Source organism: Ochotona curzoniae, unplaced genomic scaffold (assembly GCF_017591425.1).
Source record: "Ochotona curzoniae isolate NIBS_2020 unplaced genomic scaffold, NIBS_Ocur_1.0 contig_523, whole genome shotgun sequence".
NCBI classification, from domain to species: Eukaryota; Metazoa; Chordata; class Mammalia; order Lagomorpha; family Ochotonidae; genus Ochotona; species Ochotona curzoniae.
Window position 1 is genome coordinate 10,458,277 of NW_024466459.1, and position 20,194 is coordinate 10,478,470.

General features: G+C 68.8%; 2 protein-coding genes across 5 annotated transcripts in view; one reads left to right on the forward strand and one right to left on the reverse strand.

The window, feature by feature from the left end:
• Positions 1 to 299: 299 nt before the first annotated feature.
• AATK (apoptosis associated tyrosine kinase) lies at positions 300 to 18,928 on the forward strand. The gene is made up of 14 exons (XM_040989806.1): positions 300 to 354; positions 9,805 to 9,938; positions 11,126 to 11,270; positions 12,568 to 12,647; positions 12,815 to 12,933; positions 13,019 to 13,106; positions 13,403 to 13,536; positions 13,955 to 14,039; positions 14,114 to 14,235; positions 14,897 to 15,046; positions 15,204 to 17,511; positions 17,605 to 17,740; positions 17,817 to 18,005; positions 18,495 to 18,928. The coding sequence occupies exons 1-14, from the start codon at positions 300 to 302 to the stop codon at positions 18,521 to 18,523; spliced, it is 3,774 nt and encodes a 1,257-aa protein (XP_040845740.1). The 3' UTR covers positions 18,524 to 18,928.
• A 648-nt stretch (positions 18,929 to 19,576) lies between these two features.
• Positions 19,577 to 20,194, reverse strand: part of BAIAP2 (BAR/IMD domain containing adaptor protein 2) — a 35,926-nt gene continuing 35,308 nt past the window's right edge. For all 4 annotated transcript variants that reach the window (XM_040989794.1, XM_040989803.1, XM_040989802.1 and 1 more), the window contains one exon: positions 19,577 to 19,998. In XM_040989794.1, coding sequence (XP_040845728.1) covers positions 19,929 to 19,998 — 70 coding nt within the window. In that variant the 3' untranslated portion in view covers positions 19,577 to 19,928. The remainder of the gene's footprint in view (positions 19,999 to 20,194) is intronic.

Sequence of the window (20,194 nt, forward strand, 5' to 3'; positions counted from 1 at the left end):
CCTCGGTCCCGCCCCCGCAGCTCCAGGCCGCCCCGCTCCCGCCGCGTGCCGCTCCGACCCCCGGCCCCGGACACCCCCAGACCCTGTGCCCCCTGCAGCCTCGTGCCCGCGCGCGCGCCCGCCCCAGCCGGAGCCCTCGCCTGTCGCCGCCCCCTCGGTGCGCCCGCGCTGCGGCGGAGGCCGGGGGCGCGGGGCCGGCGCGCTCCGCACCTGCGGCGGCGCCTGGCGATGGGCCGGCCGGGGCCGCGGGCGTCCTGAGCGCAGCGCCCACGGCGCCCCCTGCGCTGCTGGCCCCGGCCATGTCGTCGCCCTTCTTCAACCCCAGCTTCGCTTTCAGCTCCCACTTGGACCCCGGTGAGTCCGCGCCGCGCCCGCGCGCCTCCGCCCCCACCTGCCTCCCCACTGCGGACCTGGCGCGGCCGGGCGCCTGCTCCGGGTGTGCGCCGGGGTTAACCCTTTGCCGCCCCGCGCGCAGCGCGCAGGGAGCGTCCGGGCTCGCGGCAGGACCGCCTGGAGGCCCCGCGTCCGCCCGGCGCGCAGGCCTCGGCGCGGCCCCTGGGCTCCGTGGACGCGGCCCGGGCAGGTAACGGGCGCCCCAGGGGTCCCGGGGAAGGAGGTCGCGGGGACTCCGGTCCTCCGGGGGATGGGGGCTCCTGAGGCTGGGGCCGCCGGGGTGTCTCTCTTACTGGCCCATGGCCTTGGCCTGGGCCGGGAGCCCTGCCTGGCCCCCTGAGCCTGTCTGGGAGTTGGGGAAGAGAGGGGCCTGCGTGCGTGTCCAGAGCCCTGCACCGTGGCCGCAGTGGCCCTGAGGGAGCGGCAGTGGCGTCTTCACTGTCTGGCCATGGTGGGCCGGGGGCTGCGGCAGCGGGAGGTGCGGGCTGCTTCCTGCCATCTTCTCCAGCTGCGGCCCGGTGGCAGGTGAAGCCCCTGCCCAGGCGCCTGGTGTCTACCCACATTTCTTTGCGTGCCCCTGGGCGCTTGGGCACGGCCTGGTGTAGGCCAAACGAAGCTGGGCCCTGAGTGATGTTGGCAAGCCGGCGCTGAAGGCGTGTGCTGGGGAACGGGGATGGTGGGAAGCCTGGGGGCGGGCTGAGGGGTTCCCGCACCGAAGTGACTCTCTGGGGTGACCCCCCGGGGTCACTGGTACCCGGCCAGGCCCGGGGCAGCACACAGAAGTGTCCAGGTGGGGGTACTGCCCAGTCCCTGTGCCAGGGTCTCTGCCCTGCCTGTGGGGACCCTGTGCTGATGGGCAGTCTGCTGGTCAGAGTGCTGTGCCCGCTGCCTGAGGGCTCCAGGCTAGCCCTGTGGTTTGATGAGCCCCTCGCCTGCCTGCCCCTGGGGAGCCAGCTCTGCGGCCTCCTGTGGGAAGAGCTGCATCTGTGTAATTACAATGTTGTCAGTTCAATGACTTAAAAGGGAAAAAGTTGTCAGGAGGCGAGGCTGCTGGCTCTGTGGGCACCCCAGGGCTGCCCACCTGCTGGGAGGGTGCGGGCGGGAGGGCAGGAGGACCCTCCGTCTGGACTGTGGACTGGCCTTGCTCGGGGACCTTCGTCTCACCTCCGGGAATGAAGGGGACGGTGCCCGGTGAGGATTGGGGGCTGGCGTCCTCACTGGCTGATAGCAGGCCTGGGCACAGGGCCCTGGCACAGCTGCGAGGCTCTGTCCCGCTGTGCTCAGAGGGGCAGGTGGCAGAGCGAAGGGGGTGGAGCCTGGGGCATGGGTCGGGGGTGGCCTGGAGCTACTGGCCGTCCACGGTGGGTGTGGAGACACTGTGGGAGTGCCGTGGGCAGGCAGTCTCCCGACTGCCCCGTGTGTTCCTCTGTGACAACCTTTGCCTTTACTTTCCTAACCTGTGGGCTGGGTTCCTGGCAGCCACATCTCGGACCTGGGGTATGCAGTGTGGAGCTGGGCCCGCTGCCCCAGCCCCTGGGCTCCTGTCCCCTGCTGGGCCCGCCACCCTTGCCTGCTGGCCCGGGGGTCCCCAGCCCAGCCTGAGTGCTCGGTCCTGCTGTGAGGCCGGGCTGGGCTCCTGGGTCCCACCCTGAGGACATGAATATGTCTGGGTGACTGTGGAGGGACAGGGTGGGGGAGGAGGCTTGGGGCTGCAGGCACGAGGCTGTGCTCAGGGGCCCGAGGGGCCGGGGCAGGCCTGGGTGGTCCCAGGGGGCCTTCACAGCTGCCACTGCCCACTGTGTCCTTCAGCGGCATGACCGCTCCAGCACAGCCAAGGACTGCGGGGTGGCCAGGGGCACGGGCAGCTCAGGCCGTTGGGCACAAGGGCTGGACCAGCGAGTGGGGGAGGGTACAGCCACAGGTGGACCTGTCCCCCCTTGGCTCCTGAGCGCCCCTGGTGGCCAGGCGAGACTGTCACACTGAGAAGGTATGGCAGCTGTGGCCCCACTGGGAGCGAGGTCAGCCCTCCGCTGGCCAGGGTCACTGAGGCCACACCCTCCATCCTCCCGGGGTGGATGTTTCACCACATTCCACGCCCCACACACGCGTGTAACACGCCTGCGCATGCACAGGTCCACACTGCAGACACTCCACGCCCCACACACGCGTGTAACATGCCTGTGCATGCACAGGTCCACACTGCAGACACTCCATGCCCCACACATGCGTGTAACACGCCTGCGCCTGCACAGGTCCACACTGCAGACACTCCACGCCCCACACACACGTGTAACATCTCCATGCACAGATCCATGCGTGCATACACTCCCCCACACGTGTGTATATCACAGTAATACATGTGCACACCCCACACTTCACACGTGTAACGTGACACACAGACGCTCAGGCTCCACCCCTCACATGTGTGTGGATGTGATGTCTTCATTTACATGCAGGTGGGCAGGGTGCACACGCTGCCTTGCCTGGGCAGCTGGCTCCCTGGGGGACACTATCTTGCAGTGGGGTGTGGGTTCACCCCCTTCCTCCTGCCTGCTGACTCCTCTGTTCGCCAGTGCCTGAGCGTGATGCTTCCTGGGCCTCACCCAGCCTGGAGCCATGCTTGGGTGCCCTGCACGAGGCTGAGCTGGAACATGGCTGCCCGGGCTGCCAGAAGGTTCCACCTGCCACAGCTCTGTCCCAGGAGTACCACCTCAGTCACCATGCCTGACCCTCCCCTTGGGGAAGAATGAGCTCGGGGACCTCCCTGGGCCTGGCCCACGTGGATGACCTCAGGTGAGCGTCCGATGTTGGCTGGCCTGCTCGGATGTGGAGCGTGGTGGCTGCTGCCCTTCGGAGGTGTCACAGGGCCCAGGACTGCACCTGCCCCCTGCGGCCGAGGGCCGGGGGCTGGACAGCTCTGGACACCCCGGGCACTGCTGGAGCCAGGCTGGGGCTGAGCGGGGCTGTTCCTGGAGCCCGAAGGGCCCATCAGAAGTAGCAGCTGCCTAGATGCGGCCTCACAGGCTGCACGCCCCGAGGTCCAGCAGCACCTTCCTGGGAAGAGAGGACAGGCCGTTGACGTAGAGCTGGGCGGCCGTGGAGGGCAGGGGGCCCTGGGACCCAGGACATGCTGGAGGAGCTCTTGGCCCGCGCTGTGGGGCCTCCTTCCGAGGGGCCCCAGGAGGCAGCCTGGCCTGGGACCCCACTGGCCATGACCTCCATCGATCTGGCTTAGCCTCAGCTGCCACACACCCTCCTTGGAGGCGTCTCTGCAGCAGAAAAGGGGGGCACACGTAGCTGCACCTTGGAACACTTGCTGGGCCAGGCCATGGTGAGGGGTGCCCCCCCCCAGACTGCAAGATCAGGTCCTGGGTAGCAGGCGCTGGGCCACTGTCCCCAGCCACAGCACTTCCCAGGGGCAGGGCTGAGGCCTTGGGCACACACTGCTGGGCCCCTGGCCGGCTGTCCAGGGGCTGCTGGGCCCCACACGCTCCTAGGTGGAGAGACCCCTGTGCCGTGCCGCAGCTGGCCCTGGGTACTCGCCTCCTTGTGGAGGAACCGGCAGGCAGGCGAGGGAGCCGTGGCCTCCCCACCCCCACAGAGGAAGCCAGCAGAGGAAATGAGGGCAGTGGCTGGACGTGGGGCCCGAGCCAGTTCCCAGGCCCCAGGGCCGTCCCAGGAGGTGGCGTCACACGGAGTCCCCAGCCTTCTTCCCACGGAGCCAGGCCCTGGGCTGGGGGCTTCTGAGGGTGCCCTGCAGGAGCGACCACGGGAGCCCGGTATGTGGGGGTTCCTGGGGACAGAGGCTCCTCTCCACTGTGGGGTGTAGGGAGAGCTGTGGTCACAGGGCCTGGTGGACGCTGCTAGGAAGGGGAAGGGCGTGGCGGAGCTCCGGGCAGGTGCCTGTCCTGTCACAGGGGAGGGAGGGGAGCTGCCAGACCCTCCGTTCCCTGGCCACCCCACAGTGGGTTTGGTTGTACTGCCCGCAAACCAGCCTGGTGAGGCTGTGCCTGCTGGTGCCCCTGCACGCTGGGCTGGACATCCACACGAAGCAATGAGCTGTTGGCGAGGCTGGCAGGGGGCAGGGGCTGGCCCGGGAGCGAGAGGCTGGGGTCCCTGCGTATCCTGGGGGGGTTGACGCCAGGCACAAAACCCTGTCTGAGTCCTGGGGGGCAGACTGGCACTTGCCTGCCACACCCCTCACCTGGGCCATGCCCTGTGCAGAACCCAGCTGTTTCCAGCAGCTTCACCAGCTTGACCCCATGAAGTTGGCACATTTTCTTGGCCAATGGGAACCCCGAGATTCGAAGCAGCCCCGCTTTTCCTGCTGTCCGGTGGAGGCGTGCCCGACCTCAGGAGGCTTCCTGGGGCCATGGCCTCCCCCATTAGGGTCAGTGCTTCCTGCCTGTCCCGGACCCCTCACGATGGGGTCTCTCCTGGGGCTCCTGTAGCCACAAGGGCTTCTCATTGCCTGGCTGTACCCGTCCCCTGCCAGGAGGGTGTGCCCCGTTTTCCACGGATGATTGCTGGGTGTCAGGGGCACAGCAGGCGTGGGGGCTCGCTGGGTTGTGCCCAGCTGCCTGTGGGCGACTGGCTGGCCCACCTCAGAGTGCCCCTTGGTGTCCATTCTGGACTGGGGAGAGTCTTCCAGCACTGTCCTCTATGCCTGCTGGGTGCATGGCATGGCAGCCTGGGCACTGGGGCAAGGAGGCCTCTTGGACGCTGCTGGGACTGGCCCAGCCTGGGACCTTCGGCGTGTTGTGAAGGCTGCATTTCTCTGTCCTGGGTTGTGGAGGGGCCAGACGGGGAGTCCTGGGCTCGGGCAGAAGAGCCAGGCGGGGCAGCTCACGTGTGTGCACGGTGCGTGTAGGAGCCTCCTCGCTCAGCTCTGCTGCAGATGGAGGTGACGCCCACAGCCCAGGGTCCCAGCACGAGCTGGTGCGGCCACCGCGGCCCGGCCTGTCACTTCAGTCATGCCCGGTCGGCTGCAACAGCCACGGTCACATCTGAGGGGTGGGGAGGTCACCCCTCACGTCCCCTGTGTGGGGAGGGGCGATGCTGAGGCCTCTGGTGGTGGGGGGCTGTTGGTGACAGCGGTGGGCCTCCCGAGCTGACTTCTGACACTGTCCACCGAGTGGTCACCTCAACCCCCTCCTCCGGCTCCCTGCCGGCGTGGCTAGTTCCTTCTGAGGTGTGCTCCTGTGGGCATCCCCTGCTGGCAGCTGGGCTCACAGGGCTGGCACAGGCTTGGGGGGAGGAGACGACCCTCGGGCACCCCAGGATTCTGATGGGATGTGGTCCCTGTCCTTGGGGCAGGCGAGGAGCGAGGTGGTGGCAGGCCGCTCGACCCCCGTGGGCATCGCCAGTGTGGAGCAGGGAGGAGGGGTTGTGATGTAGCGTGCCCCGTGGGCCCAGCTTGGCCGTGCCTGAGCGGGACCCTGAGCAGCCGCCATGCTGCTGGCTGCCCTGCCCTCTGTCCACCTGCCGTTCACGTGGTTTGGCCAAGGGAGCCAGGCCTCCTGGGAGCATGTGGCCCGGGGGACCAGCACTGGCTGGGAGGCAGCTCTGTGGGGGCTGGCCTCCTGTGAGTCGGGTGGCTGCTGTGTGGAACACGGCCTGGTTTTACTCCCAGACGACCGCCAAAAGGCAGCTGTCTATCCAGAGCTGCTACAGCAGAAGCCTGCAGGAGAGCTAGCTGTCAGCTTCTAGAAGCTTCCGCAGCCTGGATGCTGGGCTTTGAGGTCTGAATTGCATTTCTCTGTGACGGGAGCCGCGTGTGTCCTTGGGAGAAGTGCTGCTGTCTGCCGGCCTACGTGTGGGGGTCTTAGTGCGTTGTTTATTTTTACTTTTTTTGAACATTGTTTATTCTTATTTGAAAGGCAGATCTACTGAGAGGAGAGACAGAGGACACTTCCTCTGGTCCTCTTCCCCGGCTGGCCCAGCCTGCGATGCCAGCCTCCTGGTGATCTTTGCAGTGAGTGCCACACCTGGCCTGAGCTGCGGTGGGCGTCTGTTCCCGCCATGTTGTTCCGATGCTCCAACATGCGGTAGCAGTGGGCAGTGGCTGCTCCTGTGCCTGGGTGTCCTGCTGGCGCCCTGCCCAGCCCCGGAGCCCCCCGTGCCTGAAGTGCCGACAGCAGGCTGGGTGGAGGGGTCTCACGGGCCATGAACCTAGGGGGTCCCTGTCTGTCAGTTGCCCCCACGGGGGCAGCGGATGCTGCTGCTGAAGGGATACAGGGCTGAGGGTCACACATTAGCTGGGGCAGCAGCCTTCTGGATGGGAGCCACACCGTCACCCCCAGGACCTGGGGTTACGGGGCTGGCCTCGCTGGAGCCCCAGACATGGTTCTGGGCTGATATGTTGGAGAGAGCCGGGGCCGGGGAGCTGAAGGCTCGGGAGTGGACACAGCAGCCCTGGCAAGTCCCTGGTAGTGGGGCAGGGAAGCCCTGGTCTCAGGAATGTGGCTGACCCAGGCTGGGTGGGCTGGGGGATGTGACCAGGGTGCTGGCCAGGTACTGGGGCTCCTGCCAGGGCGTGGAGGAGTGGGGATGGAGCGAGTTGGCCGTGGTCTCAGGGATGCGGCTGTGGGTAACTCCTCCCTCCCCTACTGGCCTGGCCTGGTGTCTGCTAGGTCTCCAGGACCCTGAACCAGGCTGCTGGGGGCGGTATCCTGAGCTGGCCCCATGACTGCCTGGCAGAGGTGGCCTGGCTGTGTGTGTGGACAGCAGGGTCTGGCCAGTATGCCTCTTTGCCTCTTCTGTCCCGTGGTGGGTTATCAGCAGGGCTTGCTGGCGCCAGCCATAGGCATACAGGGGTAGGGGACTCACAGGAGCCTTGAGCTGGGGTCAGGGAGCAGGGTCTTGAGGAAGGGGTGCCTGGAGGGGACCAGGCCCAGTGAATGACGTGGGGCACCCTGGGAGTGGGGGGCAGGCTCAGGCCTGCAGCCGCCATGGGTGATGCATCTGTTGTATGGCTGACAGTATGGGGCTGGTGGGGTCCTCCACCCTGGTGGTTACAGCAGGCTCACGGCTCAGCCCACAGTGTGGGGTCCTGGTATGAAGGGGGACAGCACTCTATGGGGACAGGGGACCCTCAGTGTCCGAGTCTGTGAAGTGACCTGGGAAGGCTGCAGTGACCTGGGGTCCAGGAGCAGGCCGTGGGTGGGGTGGCACCTTGGCCCCTCCTGTAATGCCAGGTATCCGCTGGGTGTGTGGGCCGGGAGGGCCGTTTGCCAGGATGCCCCACCCCCGGGTGCCCAGGCTGTGTGCTCCGGAGTAGGTGGCTTTGAGAGGATGCAGGGTCACTCCCGCTGGGAGCCCACCTACAGACCGCTGCAAGCCCACCTGCAGAGGGGCGGCCAGCTCGCTGCAGGTGCGGACAACCCTGGAGCGCCACCTTGTGGAGGTGAGGCTCACCTCATGTGGGCGTTACACTGAGCAAGGGTCCAGATGACCGCCTGCCCCGGCGACTGGGGACCTTCCGGGGCATTCAGGTGGACAGGACTGCCCGGCCCGACACCTCGGGCCATCCTCTGCAGCTTCCAGGGCTGTTCGCAGGTGGGAAGTGAAGCAGCTGGGCCTCGAGCTGGTGCCCACCTTGGGCGTTTGTGTCACAGGAGCTGGCTTCAATCACTGAGCACCCATGCCAGCACCAAACCCACACCGCCAGCAGTGCAGGTGGAGGCTGCTTGGCACAGGCCCCTCCCGCAGGCTCCCTCCCCCTTCTTCAACCCACTCAGCTCTCCTCTTCCAGGCACCCCCCAACACAAGGGCCACCCTGGGGCCACCGAGCCATGTGAGGAGGGAGACAGGGGCACTCCCCCCAGTCATGGGGGCAGACTGGGCACTCACTCTGCCATGCCAAGCTCCTGCCCTGCACCCACAGATGGGGCCACCTGAGACACAGCTTGTTACAGGAGGGGAACCCCGGGGCATGCTGTGGCTGGCACCCTTGTCCTATATCAGGGTGCCTGCTTGCCCCCAAGTCCGTGTCTTGGCACAGCCTGGGGGCAGCAAAGGTGGCACAGGTCACGTGGGAAACGGGAAGGAGTTCCTGGCTCTTGGCTTCAACTGGGCCAGTCCCGACTAACGTGGGCATCTAAGGAGTGAACAGCCATAGCCGTGGAGGGTGGAGGCTGGTCTTGGGGGCACCTCAGCTTCGTGGGGGACAAGCTGGCACCCGTGTGGAATGGCCTGTGTCACCAGCCTGGCCTGGTGTCTGTGGGCCATGTGCCCCGCCACCTTCCTGTCTTTCCCGGTGCTGCCAACCTCAGACCCACACACTCCCCCATGGACCAGCACCCCCTGCGGGTGCCAGGAGGCAAAGCTGGGATCAGGAGCTGGCGAGGCCATCCCAGCATCTGGACACTGCAACTGGGGGCAGCCGGGGGCAGCACGGGGGGCCTGGTGCCCAGGCCGGCAGAGAGGCCCCCGCAAGTCCCGCTCTGTAGCAACAGGAATGTTCCAGCTGCTGCTGTCTGGGGCAGCCTGTTTGCAAGCGTGCCTGGACTGCAGGGTTGGGGACTCCCGGTGGCAGGAGCCAGGCTCTCCCTGCCCGCCTCTGAGGTGCAGAACTGCAAGGGCCTGGCCAGTAGTCAGCAGACCTGGTGGTGGAGGGGGTCACCCCTGCTGCTGCTGCGTTTGGGGTCCCAGGGGCCAGTCCGGGCATCCCTCGGCCAGCCTGTCCCATGCGGAAAGCAGCAGCTGGGTCGCCTCGGGCACGTCCGGCACGTGTGGGTGCCTTGGCGGAGAGCGGGCGTGCGTGGTGGAGGTGCCACATGGACATACCCACAGTCCCCCAGGACACGTGTGTGTCACATGTGTGTCCGGGATGCTGTGTACGCGTACACACCAGCACACGTGTCCAGACTTGCCTGTGTGGGTCTTCTGCTTAGCACCCGTCCTCTGCCGGGGGGCCATCCTGGGCAGCCCCCTCCCTCGGGCCTTCCTTGGACCAGACTTGCCCGAGCTGGGGAGCCCAGACGAGGGGCAGACTCTGGCTGTGTGATGGAATATGGGGTGCCCAATGTGCTGGGAGCACCTGAAGCAGCAGCTGCCGGGGACTCAGCCCCAGAGGCACCCTGGGGACCTAAGGGGGCCTAATGGGGACACCCATACGGCTTCTAGCCCGGTGGCCACCGTGAGGTGGGGGCAGCCGCCTCCAGCCCCAAGGGGGCAAGGGTGAGTAGAGCTGGGCGAGGCAGGACAGGGTCCCTGGCTCCCGGCCTTTCAGAGCGGCCTCCACGGACCCCGTCACTGGGGGTCGGGCAGCTCCTCAGTCCCCCCAGTGAACTGGAGCACCAGTGGCCAGGTCATAGCCAACATGGTCAGCCTCGCGGAGCCGGGTGGGTCGGCTTGGGGGACGGGGCAGGAGCGTGGAGGGCGGCCATGCTCACCACCCCTCTCCCACAGACAGCAGCCCGCTGGGCGAGCTCTCCTGGTCGCCCTCACTCGCCGTGGTGGCTGTGTCCTTCTCAGGACTCTTCACGGTCATCGTCCTCATGCTGGCCTGCCTGTGCTGCAAGAAGGGCGCCATTGGCTTCAAGGTGAGGGCTGTGGGCAGTGCCTGGGCTCCCCTGCTGGGGGGCTTTCACAGCGGACTCAGCTCTGTCGGGGGGGGGTTCAGCACTGTCCAGGAGGCCCCTCAGTCCTCCCGGGAAGCCCCCCGCCAGATCTGCTGCAGCCCCGGCCCCTCCCACCCCCAGTCCACGGGCCCCAGAGACTGCCCAGTGTCCTGGCTTCCAGCAGAATGGAGTAGTGGCATGGGGGTGGGGGAGAGGGGAGCCTCCCCTGGGCCGCATTCCTATGGCTTAGCCGAGTGCCAACCCTTGGGCGTTCTTACCCACTGTGGGTGAAGGTCAGATTCCCGTGCTGGGGGGCAGTCAGCATAGGAGGGGTGCCCTGCATGAGAAGTCCCAGCTTTCCTGCCTCATCCCAGGATGTTGGGGGTCCCAGCCCCCCAAGTGTGGCCTCTGCCCTCTCTAGAGACCCTACAAGGTGGCCCAGGACCCCTCAGGCTGGTGCAGCACCAGCACGGGACTCAGGCCCTTGCCCCTGACCCGCAGGTGCAGAGGCCAGGCTGTAGCCTCAGGGGCGCAGGGGGCGGGGCCATAGGGCCAGCAGCCCCTCCCAAGGGCCCCATGAGAACAAGGCCTTCCCGGTTCCCCCCACACCCGCGCCAAACATGGGTTCTGGAACATTCTGGCGCCTGTGGAGTTCCATGGCAGGGGCTGCGCTGGCTCCATGTTCACGCTGTGCTGCCTGCTTGCCCGCTGGGCTGGCTGCTCCCCGCGGGCCCCTAGGCACCATGGTCAGGTAACGAAGGGTTGCAGCCAGGGCCTGACCCTGAGTGGGCAGGTGGGTGCCCAGGCCTCACTCCTAGCCCAGGTGCAAGCTGGGGACGGGGCGGGCGGGTGGCAGCCGGGGTTGGAGGCCCTGGGGAGGGGGCGCCGTGTCCTCCCGCGTGTGCACTGGGGTTGCCCCTGGGGGCCAGCTGCCCCCTGCAAGCCCCTGGACCCCCGAGCCTCAGTTCCCGCCCTAGGCAATGGGTGGATGGAGGCTTAGTGACAGGGCCCCGGGGCTGGCCTGGGTGGGGGCTGGCAGCTCTGGGGACAGCGTGGTCCCGGCCAGGTGCAGCAGCCGCCCTAGTCCCCACCTCACCTCATCCCTGGGGAGGGCGGGGGTGCCGGTGCTGGGTCCCCATTGCCAGCTCATGCCCTGCCCGTTGCCCCAGGAGTTTGAGAATGCCGACGGGGAGGAGTACGCGGCCGGGCGCTCGGCGCAGGGCTCCCCGGCTGCGGCGGTGGGTGGCCCGGATGTCTATGTGCTGCCGCTCGCCGAGGTCAGCCTGCCCATGGCCAAGCAGCCTGGGCGCTCAGGTGAGGCCAGTGGGGCTGGGGTGGGCCCAGGGGTGCTGCTGTATGGAGGGGCGGCTGGGCCGGGCGCGGCCTGGTGTGCAGCTGTGTGGGAGCTGGGCTGCCTGACCTCGGGGGCCCGCCCCCTGGGGTGCTAGGCCTGCTGGACACAGGCGCTATTGTCCGCCCACTGTGGAATCGTTCTTGCACTGGGGCTGGGATGGGGCGGAGGCGGCAGGAGATGCATGCCGTGTCCTTCCAGTGCTCCCTGAGCTGAGGGTCTGTTCCCTGCCAGGGCCCCCAGTGGCCTCAGCCTGGGGTTCCACCTACCAGGTGTAAATGGGGACCCTCCTCCCATCCTGCCCGGAGCCTCGGGGCTTCCAGCTTAGGGCTGCCCCTCCTCCCCATTGCCCTCCCCAACCCAGCATGGCCAGGGCTGCCCAGGCACTCGTGTCACCTGCGCAGCCCACCCAGAGCCCCAGGCCTGTACCCCTCCCCTGACCAATAGAGTCTAGGCAGGATCAGCCGACCAGGGATGGGGTCACGGCAGTCAGGGTGGGCTCTGCTGTCCTGGGTGACCCTGTGGGGGCTGAAGGCTGGCCAGGGACAGTTGCGTGCTGGGACCCCAGGCCCTTGGAGGCCTGTCCCTGGGGCTCTGCTGCCTGCACTGGCATCTCCCTGGGGGCTGGTCAGAAGCTGGGCGCAGGGACCACTCTGTCCCAGGCCCCGCCCCTCCTGTTGCCAGGATGCCCTGGGCCTGACAGGGCAGCCTGGGGTCCCAGTGAACAGGCCCTGCCCCTGGCACTGTGGGCAGCTGGCGTGGGCGCAGAATGTGAGGAATCCCTGGGGCAGGGGCATGAGTGGGCGCAGCCGGCCCGCCCCTTGGCCCTGAGCCCCCACTGACCTCACAAGGCCCAGTCTGGGGGAGAATGGGTCCAGTGTGCACCGTGCGGGGCCGTGCCAAGCGGCCCCCAACAAAGGCGTTCTTGGTGACTGGTGCTGTGGGGGCGGGGGGCGGGCTGCTTCTGGGGGCCCTGCCGGCGCCCCGGCCTCACTGGCTGCTGTGTCACCTGCGCAGCGGGTCTAGTGGGTCCTGCTCCAGGTTCTGTGGCAGCCGGCCTGGCTTGTCCCTGTGCCTGCCGGCAGCCCTGGGCCTGGCCCGCCTCACTGCCTGGAGACCCCAGCAGGATGGCAACTGCCCCCGGTCCCTCTGTCTTGGGGTCCAGCCTGGCCGCCCTTCTGGTGCTGGGGAAGCCAGCTGAGGCTGGTGAGGACGTGGAGGTGGCTGGGCCGGACCCCTGACCCCCTGTCCCCGTTACAGTGCAGCTGCTCAAGTCCACGGAGCTGGGCCGGCACAGCCTGCTGTACCTGAAGGAGATCGGGCACGGCTGGTTCGGGAAGGTGCGTGGCCTGGCTGGGGTCGGAAGTGGGAGTCAGGGCGCCTGGGAAAGCAGGGCCAGCCAGGGGCCGGGCGGCGTGGACGCTCAGGCGCTGCTGGTGGCCGGAGCGGCTGGAGCTGTGCCTGCTCGCGGGGCTGTGGGTGTGACCGTGGCCCTGCTGCCCTGCAGGTGTTTCTGGGGGAGGTGAACTCGGGGGTGAGCAGCACCCAGGTGGTGGTGAAGGAGCTGCAGGTGAGCGCCAGCGTGCAGGAGCAGGTGCAGTTCCTGGAGGAGGTCCAGCCCCACAGGTGGGTGGCGCCCGACAGGCTCGGGTGGTGGGCCCCCTTCCCTGGGCGGCTTGCAAGCCTCAGGGGCCGCCCGTGGCTCTTGCAGGGCCCTGCAGCACAGCAACCTGCTCCAGTGCCTGGCCCAGTGCGCTGAGGTGACACCCTATCTGCTGGTCATGGAGTTCTGTCCCCTGGTGAGTGTGGCCCTGCCCGGCCCAGATCCCACACACAGGGCTCAGGCCGCTTTGCCCGAGGATGGTCTCTATCGGGTGCCCCTGGCCACCTGGGCAGGACAGAACGCAGCCTCCCTTGGCCGGCTCAGGGAGCCTAGTGGGGGCGGCCCTCTGCCCAGCAGCCTTGGCTCCCTGCTGCCCTTCCACCTGCGAGCGGACCTGCAGTTCTGTGGCCCCCCCCCCCCCCCAGGATGCAGGAATGCCGTGGGGGTGAGGCAGGCCACAGTGCGGCCTCCCAGCATTGCTCCCTCCTGCAGGGTGACCTCAAAGGCTACCTGCAGAGCTGCCGGGCGAGCGAGTCGATGGCGCCCGACGCCCTGACCCTGCAGCGCATGGCCTGCGAGGTGGCCTGCGGGCTGCTGCACTTGCATCGCCACAACTACGTGCACAGGTGAGGCCCCCTGGGGCGTGGGGTGCTGCCCTGGCCCAGGTGCCCGGCAACAGGCGCCCGGGGCTGCCGGATGGAGCGCGACGCCTCCAGGGCCGCCCGCCCCAGCAACATCGTGGTGCTGAGTGGGGACATAGCACCTCCAGCATCAGCGATTTTGTTGGCGAGGGCGGCCACCAGCCTCCCGACCTGCCTGCCGCACCCCGCCACCCCTGCTGGCCAGGGCTGGGAGGAGGTGTCACGGCGTCCCAGTGGAGGGAGGGGTGGTCTGTCAGGGACCCTTTCTTCCGGGTGCACGCGTTCCGGGGCTTGGCAGGGGAGCAAGGTGGGCACGCCCCGCCGGATGCCCAGACTGCTGCCCGGGGGCAGGCAGGGCCCCTTCTCCGGCCTGCACCCCTGACCCCGCCGGCCATCCCTGCAGCGACCTGGCCTTGCGCAACTGCCTGCTGACAGCCGACCTGACGGCCAAAATCGGCGACTATGGCCTTTCTCATTCCAAGTACCGGGTGAGTAGGGCAGCCAGGTGGCCGGGGGCCGGCAGCGGCTGGGTGCCTAGCATGACCGTGCCCCGTACCTGCAGGAAGACTACTTCGTGACGGCTGACCAGCTGTGGGTGCCACTGCGCTGGATCGCGCCCGAGCTGGTGGACGAGGTGCACGGCAACCTGCTGGTGGTGGACCAGACCAAAGCCAGCAACGTGTGGTGAGTCTGGGAAGGCACCAGTCTGGGTGTGCCCCCTGGGGAGGCCTGGGGCTGGGCCACCTTTGTGGGTGGGCGTGAGGGCTCTGGGGGAGGCGTTTCCAGGACAACAGCCCTGAGCCCTGGGCTCGGAGCTGGCCCGGAGTGGACACTCATTCGTGAGTGGACACTCAGGCGAGCGTGGGCTCTCGCGCCTGGCATCGATGCCTGCTCCTGTGCACGTGTGCTCCCTGTGCCGCGGCCGCCCCCTGCGCCTGCCAGGGCCCTGCCATCTGCGCCCTCATGGGTGATCCGTCTCTCCTATCGCCACCGAGCACCCCTTTCGCAGCCTGCCCACCTCACCACACGCAGGCTGGGACCCCTGGGGGCAGCAGTGCAGCCACGGCCCCTGTGGCCCGTCTGCCTCCCAGGAGAGGGGCCGGGGAAGCTTCCTTGTCCCCTGCAACGCTCTGCTGAGCCCAGGTCCTCTCGGTACAGAGTGCTCTGTCCCACAGCCCTGCTGCCCTAGCCTAGCTGCAGTGTGACCAGTCAGGGGCTGGGGTCCAGCCAGAGCCGTGTGGTCCATTCCTGAAGGGACAGGTGCCCCTGGGCAGGGCTGGGTGCTGCGGGGCTGAGCCGTGGCCCAGCAGGTGTCAAGGCGGTTGTCGCTGCTGCTGTCCCGCAGGTCCCTGGGAGTGACCATCTGGGAGCTGTTTGAGCTGGGCGTGCAGCCCTACCCCCACCACTCGGACCGGCAGGTGCTGGCCTACGCCGTGCGGGAGCAGCAGCTCAAACTTCCCAAGCCACAGCTGCAGCTGACCCTGTCCGACCGCTGGTGAGGACCCCGGGGTGCAGGTGGGGGAGCCCGGGGGCTCTGCCTCCCCAGCCGCCCCGCCCTTTGGGTATCAGGGACCCTTCCCCTGTGTCCGCGCCCCGGGTCGGGCTGGGGGAGCCTGTGTGCACGGCCTGGCTCCCACGGGGCTTCCCCCCAGGTACGAGGTGATGCAGTTCTGCTGGCTGCAGCCGGAGCAGCGGCCCACGGCGGAGGAGGTGCACCTGCTGCTTGCCTACCTGTGCGCCAAGGGCGCCACCGAGGCCGAAGAAGAGTTCGAGCGGCGCTGGCGCTCCCTGCGGCCCGTCGGGGGCTCCGCGGGGCCGGGGCCGGCGCTGGGCAGCGCCTCGGGGGAGCTGGCCGCCGCCGCCTCCAACTCGTCTTTCCCGCTACTGGAGCAGTTTGCGGGCGAAGGCTTCCACGCGGACGGCGACGATGTCCTGACCGTGACCGAGACCAGCCGCGGCCTCAACTTCGAGTACAAGTGGGAGGCAGGCCGAGGCGCCGCAGACACCTTCGCGCCCGGGGCTGCGCGCCTGCGGGAGCTGTGCGCCCCGGACGGCGCGCCCGGCGTGGTGCCCGTGCTCAGCGCGCACAGCCCCTCGCTGGGCAGCGAGTACTTCATCCGCCTGGAGGAGGCCGCGCCCGCCGCCGGCCACGACCCCGACTGCGCTGGCTGCGTCCCGGGCCCGCGCACCGCCCAGGACTCGGACTCGGACTCGGGCGCCGACGCCTCTCTGGCTATGGAGCCGCTGCTGGGCCCCGCGCCCGCCGCTGCCTCCTGGGGCCCCTGCGACCCGCGGAGCCACGCCCGGGCCGCGCCCTGCCGCCCAAGCTCGCCCTCACAAGGCGGACCCGCGGCCCGGCACGCCGACTGGGGCGCGGCCGCCTTCTGCCCGCCCTTCCTGGAGGACCCGTGTGTGTCGCGGGGCGCGGGAGCAGCGCGGCTGTCCCCGGGCCTGGAGGAAGAGGAGGCCGGCGCGGCGGAGGCGCGGAGGGCGCAGCGCGGGCACTGGAGCTCCAACGTGTCTGCGAACAACAACAGCGGCAGCCGCGGCCCTGAGGCCTGGGACCCCGGCCTCGCGGACAGCTGTCCCAGCCCGAAACCGAGCCCACGGGCTTCCCCTGAGCAGGAGGACCCCCGGGAGCCCCTGCTTGGGCCGCAGGCAGCTCCCCGCAGCCCAGGGCCAGGTCGCTGCCTTGGTCTCCCCCATCTCTGGCCTCTCCGGGGTCAGGCCACAGAACCCTGGCCGGAGGTGGCCTGGCTGGGTGCTGACGGCCAGCAGGCCCACCTGGCGGAGCCCCAGCTAGCCCAGGAAGCTGAGGGCTCTGGGGGACCCCAACTGCTCGTGCCCTCTGTCCCCTCTCCCTCCCAGGAGGGCGCGCCCCTCCCCTCGGAGGAAGCAGGCGCCCCAGATGCCCTGCCCGGCTCCCCGACCCCCGCGGCCGGCTGCCAGACCCCGGACAGCAGCTGCAGCCCCCCGGAGCTGGAGGCAGCCAGCAGTGATGACAAGGAAGCAGCAGCCAGGGCCACCGAGGCTGTCCCCCCCAACCTGAGGGAGAAGCCAGCCACGATGCTGGCCGGGCAGCCCCAGGACCCCATGGACTCGCTGGCCCTCCCGTGTGCAGTGGGTGAAGGTGGCTGTGAGCCCTCCAGCCCCTTGGCTGCTGGGCCTCCTGGGGGGCAGCCGCGAGCACTGGACAGCGGCTACGACACCGAGAACTACGAGTCCCCTGAGTTCGTGCTCAGGGAGGCTCAGGAGGCCGGCCAAGAGTTGGGGAGCCCAGGCCTGGAGCCTGAGACGCAGCTGGCTGCCCCCCGGGGGGCCCTCAGCGAGAAGAACCCATACCGAGACTCGGCCTACTTCTCAGACCTGGATGCCGAGCCGGACCCCCCTTCTGCCCCGGGAAAGCAGCAGGTCCATTCCCCGGGGCCTGAGCGGGGCCTGGGCAGCCCCCAGGAGGCAGCGCAGGGCACTGGCTCCGCCGAGGTGTGGCTGCCGGCGCTGCCAGCAGTTGCCCCGGGGCCAGGGTCTCCCCAGGCCCCAGGTCCAGCCAGCAGCCTGGGGCTCGTCCTGCTCCCCGGGACCTCGCTGAAGGCAGGAGGCAGCAGCCTGGAGCCCCCTGGGTCCCCCCAGGAGCGCACAGTGGATGCCCTCTGCCTGGCCTCGCCCGGCCGCCCCCCAGCAACTCCAGGGCCCCACCTGCCGGAGGAGGAAGAGGAGGACAGCGAGGACAGTGAGGAGTCGGACGAGGAGCTGCGCTGCTACAGCGTGCAGGAGCCCGGGGAGGAGAGCGAGGAGGAGGCGGCCGTGCCCGTGGTGGTGGCCGAGAGCCAGAGTGTGCGCAGCCTGCGCGGCCTGCTCAAAGGCCCAGGCCTGCTGTCCCGCGCCCTGCGCGACGGCCTGGAGCACAAGAAGAAGGCTGTCTCCTTCTTCGACGACGTCACAGTCTACCTCTTTGATCAGGTGGGTTGTGCGGGGCACAGGGTGCGGGGGGGGGGGGGAGCGGGGCCGCGGCGTGCCGGGTGCCCGAGCCACCAGCTGCTGCGGCCCCTGCAGGAGAGCCCTGCCCGGGACCCGGCGGAGCCCCCGCCCTGCGCCAAGGAGCAGCCGCCCACGTTCCTGGCGGGCAGCCCCGGGGCCCCCGGCCGGCCGTGGCCCGCAGAAGGCTCCCCCGCGGCCAAGGGTGAGCAGGGCAGACCGAGACCTCAGGGAGAGGGGCGGAGCTGGGCTGGGTGCGCCCCTTCCACTCATGTGACCGTGGGTTGTAGGTGGTGCGTTTGAACGGGAGGACTTCCCATTGATGCCAGCCAAGGCCACCCTGGCCCCAGCCCTGGACCCTGCTGCACCCACCCCGGCCACACCGCCCACGCCCGCGTCGCGCTTCACTGTGTTGCCCACGCCCGCGTCCCGTTTCTCCATCACACACGTGGCGGACGCCGACGCCCAGGCTGTGGGAGGTGAGGTGGTGGGGTTGGGCCGGGGCCCAAAGGCTGGTTCCCTGCTGGGTTCAGCTGCCCAGACCCATCCTGTCCCCGTGACCTGGCCCCCGATGCACTCGGCATTGACCTGTCTGGCCCCGCTGGGCCCCACATGCAGGCCTGTGCCCTGCCTTTGCCCTGCAGCACCTGCTGGATCCTGAACCCTTATCTGACTGCTGGCCCGGCCCCCGCACCTTCCTGTCCAAGGATCTCTCACCCCACCTCAACGCAAACACCTGCAGGGGCACCCCAGCAGTCCCCTGACTCCACCAGGGGTCACCAGAGGCCTAGAGCCTGGGTGTTGGGCAAGGTCTTCCTACCGGCAGCCCTCCTCTCCTGGCCACTCCCTGTGAGGCGGCTCCTTCCCACCCCCCGGCCAAGGGCTGGTCTGCTGGCTGGCTGGGGGAGGGAGGCTGCGTGGGTGTCGCAGGGTAGGCCAGCCCTCTCATGGGGCTCCTCCCCGAGCAGGCCCTGCAGCCAGCGCCACAGACGCCTGAGCCCGGCAGCTCTGCCGTGGACGTCACGGGAGCCCTGACCTTGCCTGCCTCAGCCAGGACGGTGACCAGGCCCCCGGACCCCGAGACCGCTGCCCGGCCACAAGTCCTAGATGTCCCCGTTTGCTGCCAGCCCCTGAGGAAGCCACGTGCTCCCGGTGGCTGCACGCGGGTTCAGGGGAGACCCCGACTGCTGCTGGCCGGCTGGGCCTCAGGCAGAGGGGCCACTGCCCAACCGGCTGGCTCCCTGGGTGCGTGTGGAGGGTTCAGGCCGCGTGGGCTCGGCTGGCTCTGCAGCACCCCCTCCAGGCCACCCATCCCATCCTCCTGCCGGAGCCGGGGCCGAGGCAGGCGGCCAGGACGGCTGGGGAGGGTCCAGGCCATCCCCCTGCTGCCAAGATCCCGTTCTGGAGGTGCCCTGGCAGGTCCGCTCCCCAGCCCAGCCGGCAGTGCCCCTCGCGATGGGGGCTCCTGCTGCAGGGCTGGGGGAGGGAGGCAGAGTGGGGCCCCACCCGCCCTGGCACCCTGGGAGTATTTTTGTAGTAGCCACTGTTGCCGGAATGAATGACACAAGGCGGCCGCGTCACTGTTGCCAAAGAGCCGTCCTTTATTGTCGCTTTGGGGCAGCTGGTGATTGCTCCGCCCCGTCAGGTTCAGACCCTGCATCCCGGCTCTCCTTCCCCTCTGCTGGTTTTTTAAAGAGAAATCAAGCTAAGAAGGCCTCAGTGATCGGTGTGGTGGCTCTCGGGGTCTTGCGGGGGGCGAGGAGCCGTTCCCTGGCCCTGGCTGCCGCTCAGCCCAGATCTGGCCTGGGGGGGCAGGGTGAGGCGGGGACCCCTGGCCTCTGCTGCTCTTCCAGGCTCAGGGACGGAGGAGACACAGGGGCCTGTGCCGCGTGCATCCCGCCATGACCAGCAGTTGCAGCCTGACCTCCCCGAGCAGGTTAAGGGCGATGCCCCAGGCAGCCGTGCGGGAGACCTGGACGGAGCCCCACTTCTGACGCCCGCACTGGGGGCACGTGTAAGGGAATCCTGGTGAAGCGGGCCCCTCTGTCTTCAGCAAGGCCTGGTACCTGCAGCTGGTGGGTTTCCTGGAAGGTGGCGACTTTGACCGACCAAAGACTTGGGGGCCAGAGGGCACAGGGAGGGGTGTGGTGCACCGAGGTAGGTAGGCAGGACTGCAGTGGGCAGGACTTCACTTCAGATGGGGGCGTGGCTGCCCCACCGGCCCTGGCAGACGGATGGTAGCGGGCACAGGTGGGCACCATGGCTGACCTCGCTGGGGCGACGTGGTCTCCTTTCACCCTGGCGCTGCCACGGAGCAGCCTGGGTCCTGCCCAGGCCAGTCTTCATGTGGGGGTGGGGCCCAGAGGCTGCAGGTGCGGCGGGAGCCGTGGCCGACACAGCAGTCAGCTGAGGAGGGGCGCGGACCGGTCACGGGTGACTGTGGGCTTCAGCTGGACGCTGGCAAAGGGGTTTCTGCAAGGACAGAGGAGGGCAGCCTTAGCTCGAGGAGTGACCCACACAGTGGCCACTCTGCCCACGTGATCAGGGAGCACGGGCCGTGGCCACACCCCGGTCACCAAGAGGCACGCCCCAGCCAAGTGGGGAACGGGGACAGCCCGTGCAGGCCGTGTCCGTGTGGGAAGCCCCCACCAGGCCATGCGGGGACGTG